Raw genomic sequence first — 13401 nt, forward strand, 5'->3', positions numbered from 1 at the left:
CTTTCTCTAGTTGCAGTGAGCGGGGGCTACTCTTTGTTGCGGTGCGCGGGCTTCTCATTGCGATGGCTTCTCTTGTTGCGGAGCACGGCCTCTAGGCGCACAGGCTTCAGTAGTTGTGGCACGTGGGCTCAGTAGTTGTGGCGCGCGGGCTCTAGAGTGCAGGCTCAGTAGTTGTGGCGCACGGGCTGAGTTGCTCCGGTATGTGGGATCTTCCAAGACCAGGGCTCGAACCCGTGTCGCCTGCATTGGCAGGCGGATTCTTAACCACTGCGCCACCAGGGAAGTCCTCTTTTTAATTTTATGTTCCTAATTATGCATGCCCATTTTTCTGATATAAGCCAGCAAACAACCATCAACAGTTATGTAGAATTCGTTGTTTTCTCTTGTAAGGAAATACAGTTGATCCTTGAACAACCTGGGTTTTAACTGTACAGGTCCACTTATAAGCAGATTCTTTTCAATAAGTACCTACTACATTACTACACCATCCGTGGCCGGTTGAATCCATGAATGCAGAACTGTGGCTACACAGGGCCAACTGTAAAGTCATATGAAGATTTTCAGCACCCCTAACCCCTGCATCGTTCAAGGGACAACTGTAATTTGGAACTAAGCTAAATATGAGTGTGAATATACAAGGTCTGTGAACTGAGAAAAGTATATTTTGAAAAATCCCATTCATCTATGCTGATACGTACTTGTGACCTAGTAAATTCATTGTTTCAATGATATCAACTTGGCGATGTGTGATAAATCTTGTTACATCGTTTCTGGGTGTGAAATCACTTCTCAACACAAGTACCTGGAATTTACACCTGAATACTGGTGCCTACATTCCCCCTCCCCCCAGCGCCAGTTCCTGCTCTCTTCCCTTATAGGTCCACTGTTTGAAAGACAGTGAGTGATTACTTTGGTTTATCAAAGGATTTTACTGAACACAGAGAAAGACTAGAAGTCAAAGGACTTGGGGTCTTGAACTTAATCTGCTCCTAACTAGTTGAGACCTTGGACACGCCACCTAAACTCTTCTTGTTGGAAAAACCTATGATTTTATGAGTATGTAGGACTTGCCTGTGCCTCACTTTGTTCTTCTGTAAAAAAATGAGGAGAGGGATTTTACTGATACAATCTCAGAAATCCCTGCTCCAGATGTCAGAGATCTTATCGTAAGGTGGCTTTTGGTGGTGGAACTGGTGACACCAGTGGGGACATGATTCATCTAGCAGCTATTTATTAAGTCTATAATTTATTAGGTCTATATTATATATTTATATTAAGTCTATATTTATTAGGTCTATAATGTCCTAGTCACTGATCTAAGTAGTGGGGGCACTGCAGTGAACCAAACCAGTATGTCTTTCCTTCTTAGAATTTGCATTCTATGATAAGGAATTATTAACAAACACTTTTGAGTACTTACATTATGCCAGACATTGCTTTAAATGTTTTCTATATATTAATTATGTTGTAGTAATCCTTGGAAGTAAATACTACTATTATCACTCTTTTACAGTTGAGGAAACTGAGGCACAGAGAGATTAAATAATCTGTTCAAGGTCACAGCTAGTAAAGGGGAAAGCTGGGACCAGAGTCAGGCTTTCTGGCTGTAGTCTGTGGTCTTAACTCCTATGGTTTACTGCTTCTCACTGCCAATTGATTGGTTAACTTAAAGTACTCAGTGTTCATCCTAGCTGATGGCAAAGTAAGAAAAAAACAAACGGAAGCTTTGGATGGAAATCTCAGCGCCCACTTGGTCTCCGTGTCTGGGACTCCAGGCTCTGGTGGGAAGGAGGGGCATCGAGCAGCTGTGGTACATTTTACTTCCGGGTCCCCAGCCACTTGCCTGGTTGTCTCTGCCTGGTTTGAGGTTACTGGCCCTTCTCTGGCTCCATGGTTAAACTGCAAGGCCTTCATCAACCCCACAGCCCCAAGTTAATTTCAGCATTGGCCATTTGTAGAGAAGTGAGAAATAGTGATGGGCTTGGATTAAAAATAATCTGGATTTGAATTCTGCCTCTACTACTGACAGTGCTGTCATCTTGGGCAACTTTTAATGATACCAGCAGCAAGGGCGATAATAGCAGTAGCTTTTTTTGTTAAGCACTACTGTGCATAAAGCTAAATGCTTTATATATGTTGTTTCTGATCCTCCGAACAGTCCTTATGGGATGTATGCTTTTCCTCACTTTGCAGTCTGGCCTTGGCTGCTGTTTCTACCACATACTATTTAACCTTGAGCACGTTAATTCCTTGAAGCTTTTGTTTCATCATCTGGAAATTGGGGTTAGTAATATCTACTTCCCACAGTCGCTATGAAGATTAAATATGAAAACGTCTATAAAGCATTTAGGCCATTGTCTATCCCAGAGACAGTGATAATGACCATTACAGCTTAAGGTCTCACCCCTATTAATCTGAAGAGCCAGGTTTCAGATCTCATTCTAGAGGCTGCTTCTTGAGGACAGGCGGGAGATGCAGCGTCCCGAGTGGAGCAGGTGAGCCGTGGCAGGCATGGGGAAGCTGGTCCACGGCCGCTGGCTGCTGAGTATGAGTAGCCGGTGGAACTGGGACCCGAACAGGAAGTGGGGAGGCTCCGGTCCCCCTCACCCGAGGGCTAGCAGCTACCAGCATTGAGGGCCGTGTCCCTTGAGGTTTGGCTGGGACCATGTCCAGAACCTGCCAGAGTTAGTATCGGTAAAAGGATGCCAATACTGTCTAGCCAAGCACAGCCGTAAGGGGCAGTGGGCATCCTGGAGTCAGCCTGCACTTAGCACCGCCCTTCCCAGAGGACAACCAAGGACATGTGGCACTGGGGAGGTGCCCAGCTTGTGTGGGATACAGCCTTGCAAACACCGCAGGCCAAGCGGGACTCTCCCATTTTACAGATGGGGAAATCAGAATATGAGAGGTCAAATCACACTAGCAAGGAGCAGAATCCCGGCGTGAAATCTAACATTTTTGCACCAATCCACTGATAGCTCTGCAGAGCTTAATTTATATAGATGATCAAGTGAGAAAATTCAGCAACCAGTGTTTTAGCTTTATGTTATTTTTGTATGTATGTTTTACTTGAATTATCTGTCCCATTTGAGAGGCATGGCTTGGGCAGTATGTTAATGAAGAGAAATCTGGGCTGTTTTGTAGATCTCCCAGGAATATGCTCTCGGAGCACTTTTTTTTTTTTTTTTTTTGCGGTACGCGGGCCTCTCACTGTTGTGGCCTCTCCCATTGTGGAGCACAGGCTCTGGACGCGCACGCTCAGCGGCCATGGCTCACGGGCCCAGCCGCTTTGCGGCATGTGGGATCTTCCCGGACCGGGGCACGAACCCGTGTCCCCTGCATCGGCAGGCGGACTCGCAACCACTGCGCCACCAGGGAAGCCCTCGGAGCACTTTTAAATTTTCCTGCATGTCGCTTGTCATTGTAATTTAATGACTGTGTATGTGTAGTTATCTGCTTATGTCTATTCCTTCATCAGCCTGGAAACACCAGGAGGCAGGGCCAGTGTACCGCCTGCTTCCACCCCAGACAGTAGGTGCGTGGGAGGGTGCCGGTAGCGCCCAGGGACTGAATATTCCCCATTGTGCAAGGCAAGACCTTTCGCTCCTCAGACCCTCACGTTAGGAGGGAAGGTCAGTGAAAAATGCTTCGAGGGACCTGGCCTGGCTGTGAGTGCAGCACGGACTAGAATTGGGGGTGCTGTGTTGAGTCAGCACGATGGTTCCCAGCGCTCTACTTGCTTTGGAGTAACGATGGTGTTGAAAAGCCTGAAGGCTCAAGATAAATACGGAAAGTTCTCCTACTGTTCCTGTTTTCTTTGTCCTGTTTTGCTTTTGTAAGCATATGCTTGTCAGTTAGGGCTGGAACCGAACAAATCAGCTGCTAAATATGGTTCTAAGAGAAATAACATTTTGGTCTTTTTAAGGCCCGTGAGTTTGGAGTAAGCACAGTCTTTTAGCAGATGTCAGTAGGGAATCTGCGGGGTAGGCAGTCATTCTGGGAGCCGTATCAGCCGTCCGTATTCTGCGAGGGTTTATTTCACCCTGACGCAGAACTGGTGACCTCAAGGGAAAGGTCTGGCACAGAACGGCCATGTCTTGAAGAAGAGGAGTTTGGGAGAAGGGTTGTCTAGAGTCTGTACAAGCTCCCAATTTCTCTCTTGATTTCGTTTTCAGAGAAGGGGGAAAGGGCTGGGAAGGGTATGTATCATCGTTTATGATGCTAAGGAAGTAGTCATCCTAGTTATAGATTTAGGTTTGGCTTTTCCAGTCTTTGAGATTTAGTCCAGAGATGTTATTTAGTATTCTGATAAATCCAGTGTCATTCAGGGGACCTGGAAGAATTAAAGTATAACTCAGTGACTGGGAATATTAACTCCTAGATCTTAAATCACTCCACCCTGCTGAGAAGTCAGACTTGAGCCTGCCAATGCCACCTGAATTTCATCAGCTGATAGACGAGAGAATTTATTCCAGCATCCCAGGAGCCCCGAAAAGTTAACACATCTTTCCAAATGTCTCGCTGATTTCTAAAGAGACACTTGTTTGTCCATAAGTATCTGATTCTGTGTGTTAAGCACGTGGCGATCTTGGTTAATAAACAATCGGTGTTCTTTTACTGGCTTTATGAGTTGAAAATATTTGAAACACACCCTGAATTTTTCTGCAGCATATTCCTTGTGTATTAAATGAATTCTTTTTTCAAAGGGAAAAAGAAAAGGAAGGAAAGAGGTTAATATTTATTGAAGTCCTATTAAGTATCAGGCCCTGAGCTAGTCTACACACTTTCACAGTCTTCACAGTAACCCTGCCTGGGACATACTATTGTTCCCTTTTTAGAGACGGAGAAACTGAGACTCAGGGCGGTTTGAAACTTGCCCAAGGCTGGAGAGCTAGCAAGTGGAAAATCAAGGGCCGGGAATTCTGATTCCGTGAAGCTGATGGGGTGATGAGTGCTTAAGGGCCTGGGGTTTGCAGTCTGACCCATCCTGGCTCAGCCACCCATTGTTGGTGTGACCTCGACTTGGTTCTTACTTTCTCTGAACCTCCGTTTCCTCCTCTGTAAAACAAAGATGAGGACAGCAACCAGTTGATAGAGTTGTGATAATTAAATAATCTCTCCATGGAAAGTGCTTAGAATAGTACCTAGCACATAAGTGCTCATGGAATGTTAGTGATTATTGTGATTTTTATTATTATGACTAATCAAATTTGCCTTCATCAGTAACTTGCTGAAAAGTTACATTTTCTTTCATGCAACAGCATGTCTTTTGATATGTCGTTATATTTCATTATGAAATAATGTAACCTGCTCTACCATAGAATTAAATGTTCTTTTCAGCCTCTCAGCAAAGGTTAAGATCTGAATAAAGGCATGTGTAGCCAACAGGGATTCCTGACTTTGGTAAATGTCAATGATTTGCTCATTTCTCCTTGGTGTATGTAACCTTCTTCCATGCTGCCCATCCCGGCTTTACGACGAGCCTCTAAGCAAACATGAGAGGGAGGATTAAGCTGATTCTTTTCTCTTACCCTTCCTGTCTTTGGAACATGATCATTAGGCACAGTGTCTTCTCCTTGTTGCATTGCACGTGGCTGCATCCTGACAGCCTGTCTTCTCCACGTACCGGAGGCACAGCTTACAACAATGGCCCTTATGAATTTTCTTTAGAGCTGGGAAGACCATAGGAGCTTATGCATGTGACCGTTTTGTGCAGTTGGGGGCGGGGTCAGGGGAGTGAGGAAGGGGCGGTGGCTGGGACAGCTATGTCTAGATGGAAAAAGAAATGACGTAAGCTTGTTAGACCTGTGGCTCTACATTCTGATCCCCTTTTTTGCGACTTCCTCTACTTACATTGTGGAGCATTGTGGGACATCAACCTTATTGAGTAAATAGCTATGTCTAGCAGTTGTGTGTTGGACACCATGCTAAGTGCTGGAAACACTAAGATAACTATGCTCCGTGCTTGCTCTCAGGCCATTTGCAATTCATCAAGAGAGAGAAATGGAAGAGGGGACCTCACTGTGTGAGAGCGGTTATCATGGAGCCACGCACAACGTGCTATGGGGGCAGAGAGGCGGAGGCACTAGTTTGAGACAGGCTTCACAGAGGAGGTGTCACAGTGGACCTTCAAGGATGGGCTTTGCCTCATAGAGAATAGTAGAAGGAATAATCGTGGCAGGCAGACAGTATGAACCGAGGCAGAGAGACATGGCTAAGTGTGATGTGTCAGGGAACTGAGGTTTGAAGCGGTTGGATGTAGCACAAAATGATGGAACACGAAGCTGGGAATGAAAGCTGGGCCTAAGAATGACAGGACCTTGACTTTCAATTTGAACCGCCTTGTGTAGGATTTTAAAGCGTGGTGTGTTGTGTTTAGAAATGTCTATTTTAGAAAGATTGGTGTGAAGGATAGCTTGAAAGGAGCAGAGAATTGATTGAAATAAACAGTCCCAGCAAGAGATGGTGAGGGCTGTTGTATGAAGAGGGTTGAGTAGACGGATATGGTGGACTTCTGGAGATAAAATCCTTAGCACTTAGTGGACAACAGGAGCATGGAACCTTGGGCTCAGCCAACCTTAAAGGTATGGGCAGGAGAAAGAAAAATCTCTCTGAGAGACTGGATGACGGAAGAGAAAGGAGGGGGTGGATTTCACCAAGAGTGGCGATGCTCAGCAGTGTCAGTGCCTCAGAGGGAACAACCAGGACAAACTGAGAAGAGACCATTACAAACAAGAGATCGAGGTCACCGGTGAGCCAGGAGAAATTACTTTAGAGTCCTGCAAGAATGGAGCACACAGCTGAATGCTTACAACATTCAAGCTATATCAGTATTCCCCAAGAAAGTCTCTGACATTTATATGCATTTGTGTAAGGGAATATTCACAAACATCCAGCTGTCCAGGTACTTGGACTGGGGGAGAGGGAATAGGGAAGCTTAGAGTCAGTGCTAAGTTCAAGTGCCCCTGAACAATAGCTCTGCCTTGTGCTTTCTAGGGTCTCAGAGAGCCCCCTCCTTGCAAACACCATGACTCTAATTGGGCCGTTTTGTCTTATTACTGTCAGTATACTGTAGAAGGTAGACGCTTGGAGACTTCTCTTCCAGTTCCAAGTGGGTCCTCATTTCTAGCCAGGATGCTTGTAGTGGATGCCATGGTGTGTCACCCAGATTCCCTGTCCGCTGCTGAGGTGCTCGTTTCCACCTGCTGGGAGTGTAGGCGGCTAGCGACGGTTCTCACCTGGGAATTGTCCTCGGCTGAAGAGTGTCCCTTCACCCAAGATCATAACCCCTGGGACGGGGATGGGGGACAGCCTGCATGCAATGACTAGTCAATGGAGGTGGGGTACAGAGGCCCCCATGCCTCAAGGTAGGGTAATTCTGAAGAGTCATCCCAACTCCAGAGCTCCTGTGGGAGCAGGTGAAGTCTTTGTTCCACTGCATTGCATTGACTTCTTTCATCCGCTCAGTCCAGGCCTTCTTCAGTCACTCCCCCACTGGCGTTGATTATGAGGCACATCCCGGTTAACCCTCTGTGTAAATCTTGGTGATTCTCAGAGTCTGTTTCCTGGGGAACCACCCTAATTTGACGACTGTTTCCGGTTTGGTTGCTTACGCAAGGCGGGATGCCAATCAAACTCTGTAGTCCCTCTGACTTTTGCTTCTGAGCCCGTTGATGTGTCCAGTGGGAAGAGCCTCTCTCCCAGCAGCTGGAATGAAAGTCTTGGCATTGAACCTTCTTGGCTCCGACTGGCTGGACCAATATGCCTATGAATGGACTATTTGAGGAGAGGAAGGAACCTGGGAGTAGGCTGCCTGGCTCATATTGAGACCTGCCCATTACACCCCAGCCCTGAGGAGAGGTCTGTGAGGTGGGGCGATCCCTGGGTGCAGAACTGGGTCCCCGCTCTGCACCTCCCTCTCCTGCCACCCTCCTTACGCTTCCCGGGCTCCTTATGGCAGCTGGTACTCACCATCCTACATCTCCTTTCTTTTGTTCATATTTTTTTTCTAGTCAAGAAAAATGAATGTTGAAAACACAATTGAGGGGCTTCCCTGGTGGCGCAGTGGTTAAGAATCTGCTTGCCGGTGCAGGGGACATGGGTTCGAGCCCTGGTCCGGGAAGATCCCACATGCCGCGGAGCAACTAAGCCCGTGTGCCACAACTGCTGAGCCTGTGCTCTAGAGCCCACGAGCCATAACTGCTGAGCCTGTGTGCCACAACTACTGAAGCCCGCGTGCCTAGAGGCCGTGCTCCGCAACAAGAGAAGCCACCGCAATGAGAAGCCCGTGCACCGCAAGGAAGAGTAGCCCCCGCTCACCGCAACTAGAGAAAGCCCGCGTGCAGCAACAAAACCCAATGCAGCCAAAGATAAATAAATAAATATTAAAAAAAGAAAACAACACACAATTGAGATATTTCAAGCAAATGTAGGACCTCTCTTGAAATTTGTTGCAGAAACACCACTGCGCAAACAAACTACTGGGAAGCACAGCTTAGAAACAAACAGCAGCTGCTACCATTTGTGGGCCACTTCTCCCCCTTTTCCTCATTTCCTTCTAATCCCATTCATAATAAAACCTGCTGCTCTAATGGCCTAGTAGTTTAACAAACACGATTTTTCTTTCCCATCTTGAGGCACCTCCCAGGTGGCCTTGACAGTGACTTTTAGCTCTGGGGTCTCCGTCTGCAGAGCTCTAGGTCCTTTTCCCATGTTTTCCTGTCTCATGGTTCCATCTGGGATGATGTCCACAGCTCCCTGGCCAGGTGGGGCATAGCTGGAACTTCTGGACTTCTCCATCTGTCGGAACATGAGTCTGGAGTGGGGTTTCTTGCCTTCCTGTCTTTATAACAATGGATAATGCTAATTGCAGTCTTTGTGAGTGACTAAGTGCTTCAGCTGTTGCTGTTTTGTCCTATTTTTTTCTTTTTTAATTTGTTTTCTATGTGAGATCTTTGAAGACACAACACAAAGGGCTATTCTTGGGACTGATTTGCTGAAGACTGTCACTTTAAAGAGCTCTAACCTGTCACCTCCAACTCATTTGTCCCCTTCCCTGTGAATAGCAGCCCCTCTCCCTTTAAATTCTACTAGAGGTGTGGGATTCCTCAGCTTAAAAATGATTCCTGTCAGATATTAGGTTTGCTGACTACGTGCAGGTGTGGTGCTAGGCCCTCACTTACTCTTCCCCAGAGCTCTGCTGGGTAGATGTCCTCCCCGTTTTATCTGCGTGGAGACTGAGTAGCTCTCCCAGGGGAGAGATCTGGGATCACGCCGCCAGACAAGGCAGAGCTGGGGCTCGGCCCAGGCCTGTTTGAAGCTAAAATCAAGGCTTTCCCCGCCTGCTTCTCAGTCACCGTCACACCATATGGCAGTGCTCTGTAAACCTGTTGACTGGAGAGGGGAAATGCTTTTTAGGCCAGAGGCTGACGTTTTTTTCATTTGTCCCCCAGAGTTTTTTTTAAAGTGAGTTCGTGCCTAACATTTAAAAACGAGATCTCACATGAAACAAAATGTTCAGTTTTTCTTCAAAAAAATCTTCAGACCTGGCAAGACTGTGCTCATAGGTTGACATGACAACGATTGGTTCCAGCTGGCCCCCCTGCCCCCCAAAGGGGACGTGACTTCCTCAGTTTGTCACAGGCCCCTGCGGCCCCCTCACTCTTCTCCGTTACTTGCCCGGCCTCTGTGGACATGGATGTTTGTGATTCGTGAGCTAGGCCTTTAAAGAAATCATTTCTGTCCAGTTAGGAATCAGAGGAGGCCAAAGGCACTTTCTGTCTCTGAGTTGAATCTTATAGGCTTTGATTTTTCTTTTCGACTTTTGGGGATGGTAATTCGGTAATAATATCCACGATTATTGGATATTCATTGAGCGCTGTAACACAGCTGACTCTGAGGGTTAGCAGACACCTGTTCGGTGCTAAGAACTTGGATAGTTCTCCAGTTTCGTTTGCATTCTAGATCCTGCCCGGGACTCTCCAGGTCCTGCAGGAACTGGAGGCCAGGCCGCAAAAGTGTATTTAGCAGAGGCAGCATTGTCGAGAGGGGAGATGAATCCAGAGAAATACTTTCTGAGAGAGGAAGTTAGGTTGATTCCATTGTCTCTTGGAAACTGTTGACTTCTGCAGGGAAGATTGCCCCACAACACGGGAGCACTCCTTTCTGAACTGCCAGTGTTCAACACAATGAGCAGCTCAGAAATGTCAAACAGAAGAATCTTCAAAATTGGAACCCCTTCAGGATGGTGAGCCTTTCAGTTTAGCCCGAGGTACCTACAAGTGTATTTCCATTTGACAGTGAGAAATGCATTCATTCTTTTTTAAAATTGTTTCAATGAAGTCTTGTTTCCTTTTGTCTGATTTAAACACATCTCATAGAAATGTAAAATAGAAACAAATAGATTTTGACTCATCTCATAGCCACAGCTGAATTAAATTTTAATACTCTTTAATATTAACATATGAGAGCCCCCCCCCAAAGCTAAAGTTGTTGTTTATTTGCTTATTTTAAATGCGTATTTGCTTTTGATTAAGACAATGGCTAGAATATCGTTTTGACTTTTTACTGTTTATTTTCTTTCAGGACCCTGCAGGGATCTTTGAATTGGTGGAACTTGTTGGCAATGGAACATACGGACAAGTGTATAAGGTAAGTTCCTTGAGCTTGAACATGGCTTATGTGTGATTTCGGTTCATGAATGCTGAATAGCAGTGCTGTCTGTTCTCACTCATACGTGTTTCATAACAGATTTAAAATGAGATAATATACTTGTTAATTGACTCTCCATCTTTTTAAATGTATCTGTAGTCCCACTGCCTAAACCGGATTCTGGGATTTGGGCATTTCCCTTCATTATATATTATAGAGCTTATAGCTGACACATGCATTCTGATGGTGCATATATGAAGCTCTTTAAATGTTTCGTTTCTTTACTTTAATCACTGCCAGAACTGGTTTTCAAAGGCGCGAAGGATGCTATTTACTTTAGAAATTTAAGCTATTAAAGTATCACAGCTGGAAAAGTAGATTTGTTACTGGCCTAGGGCATGAGTTAAATGAATTTAGTGAACAATGCTAGGAGAAAACTGGCCACCTCACAAAGAAAGGCCTAATGGCAGCAATGACTCTTACAAGATAGGAAATACTTAAAAGTTAAACTTGAGCTGAGATTGAGCTGAGGAATGAAAAGTTCTTCTCTCCTTTTTACTAAATTTTTACTTACAAATTCACTCCAAACATGCTTTTAAAACATATTTTCTCCCAGAAAATGATCTGAAAAAGTGATTGTTTAGAAAAGTGGGTTGATTCTCCTGATTATCAAAAGAAAATGGAAATTAACTTTTTGGACTAAAGCTCAGGGGGTTTTAGTGAATGAGCTATTGAAATAAATGCCTTCAAAACAAACCAACTGTTTCCGCATGATTATTTCAAGGGAAATATCCGTCACTTTCCAGCGTGGTAGTGATATGGGACGGCATTTTCACTACAAATTCTCTCTTGTTGTTCTATTTTTAAAACATTACTTCTTTCAGTCCTAAACTTCTCTTAGTTGATTAAAATTATTGTAGAAGTCATCCAGATTGTAATATTTCTGATTCTACAGAATGTCAAAAGTATATGTGTGTGTATATGTATACATACATATATATACACACACACACACACACATATAAATACTTAAGCCTTTATTTACCAGGAGGTACCCTTTGGTGTCCACTCCGGGGGAAAATTTCTCTCTTGCAAGAAATGATTATTTCCTAAAATGTCAACCCCCTGCAATTAGACAGAATGTAGTCTACTCCAGCTGTTCACTTGACATTGATCTTGTCTGACACAAGAAAGAAAGGTGTCTCAGCAAATGCTTTTAAATACTTTCAGTGAAGATAATCAGGTTGGAAGATTGTGCTATTGCATTTTGAGAAGTTGGATTGAACTTGTGAATTAATGTGAGCTTATGAATTAAGCCCTGATTTAGGTAGAGAATTACTTCTGATTCGCTGTCAATTTGGAGAAGCAACTCTGTATAATGCTGTTGGTTTTATAGTGCCATTCCATTGTCCTGTGCTTCCCACCTGTAGAATACACATCTGGGAGATGATTCACAGCCTTGTCCACTAATCCAAGAGGTGGACTGTATACATTCTTGCAAGGGAGGATAACAAACAGATAAGGATTCTCAATTAAGGATGAGAATGTTTGGAAAATCCAAAATTAGCCCTAATTTCTTGTTACTTGAAAAAAAAGAAAAGGAAACAAGTCGCAGGAGGTCTCAGATCTTCAGAGAGGAAAGAAATTCGCCAAGTACGTTGTTAACACTATTGTTCTAAAGGGTGCCCTTCTCTTAGAGGTTGATACAGAAATTTGGCTTCTCTCAAGCTGAGGGGAGACTGCAAAGATGGCCATGGTGGTAACATTGGACTTTGAGACAGGAGGCTTGGTTTCTTTTACCAGCCCTATGTATTGTTTTGTGGTACAGCAGCTTTTCTGCGCATTAGTCAAGCGAGAGTGTTTGCTATAAATGTTTTGGGGACTTGGAATGATTTACCTGAAGGATGAATCCTCCGTGCCCAGTTAAGGGTTTGGTTTCTAGACGACCCAGATGATATTAGGTGGCACCCCCTCAAGAACAGAGACACCTGGGTTTTCTGGGTCACTAATCCAGTCCTGCTGTTACTCTGAGCCCTGAAGGATTAAAGCTTAATAAACTGCAAAACCTGAACTCAAATACACGTGAACCCAAAGAGAAATAATTTAGGAAGTGATTGTCCACATTATAGGTTATATTTAACTTTTATGGAATAGGTATATTTCTAAAATAGTGTAAACATAAATATAAATTTTTAAACCCTAGGAACAGATTTCTATACCAAAAAAGTCTGTGATAAATACTTTCTTTACATTAAATATTAAATCTTTGATTTTAATTTTTTGTAACCCTGGCTTTTGTTGTTCCTGGATTTCATAAAATGAGGTCTAATTTTATGTACAATTATACAGATGTAGCCTTTCTTTTCTGGAAAGATTCTTATAAGTTTCTTTTAATAAGCTGTCCTAAGAGAGTCATAATATAATTTTATTTACAAGTAGTTTTTAAGAAGTAGACTTAATTCAATACACAAAAAGTATATGTAGATATTAAGAGAGTATTTCTTGAAGTATATCTTCATATAAGCCACTTAAATCTAGATGTGGAAACATATTTTATATAAAGGTCATTAACAACATTTAGCTTTTCAAAGTTGCTTCTAGCCTTACTCCCAAGTCTAGCTTGGTCTGTCTCTCCTTGGAAGGTTAGATTTGTTTATCATTTTGGTCCCAGGTGGTCAAGTGGTAGTTCAGTATCTGTTTTTTGCTTTATTTTCTAGCCAGATTGCATAAATAATGAAGAGTAAAGAGGCT

The 13401-nt window shown here is 44.0% G+C and overlaps 1 protein-coding gene across 1 annotated transcript in view; it reads left to right on the forward strand.

The window, feature by feature from the left end:
• Nucleotides 1-13401, forward strand: part of TNIK (TRAF2 and NCK interacting kinase) — a 410793-nt gene that overhangs the window by 83126 nt on the left and 314266 nt on the right. The window contains exon 2 of the mRNA XM_060011144.1: nucleotides 10585-10650. Within this exon, the coding sequence (XP_059867127.1) occupies nucleotides 10585-10650 (66 nt within the window). The remainder of the gene's footprint in view (nucleotides 1-10584; nucleotides 10651-13401) is intronic.

Source organism: Delphinus delphis, chromosome 4 (genome assembly GCF_949987515.2).
Source record: "Delphinus delphis chromosome 4, mDelDel1.2, whole genome shotgun sequence".
NCBI classification, from domain to species: domain Eukaryota; kingdom Metazoa; phylum Chordata; class Mammalia; order Artiodactyla; family Delphinidae; genus Delphinus; species Delphinus delphis.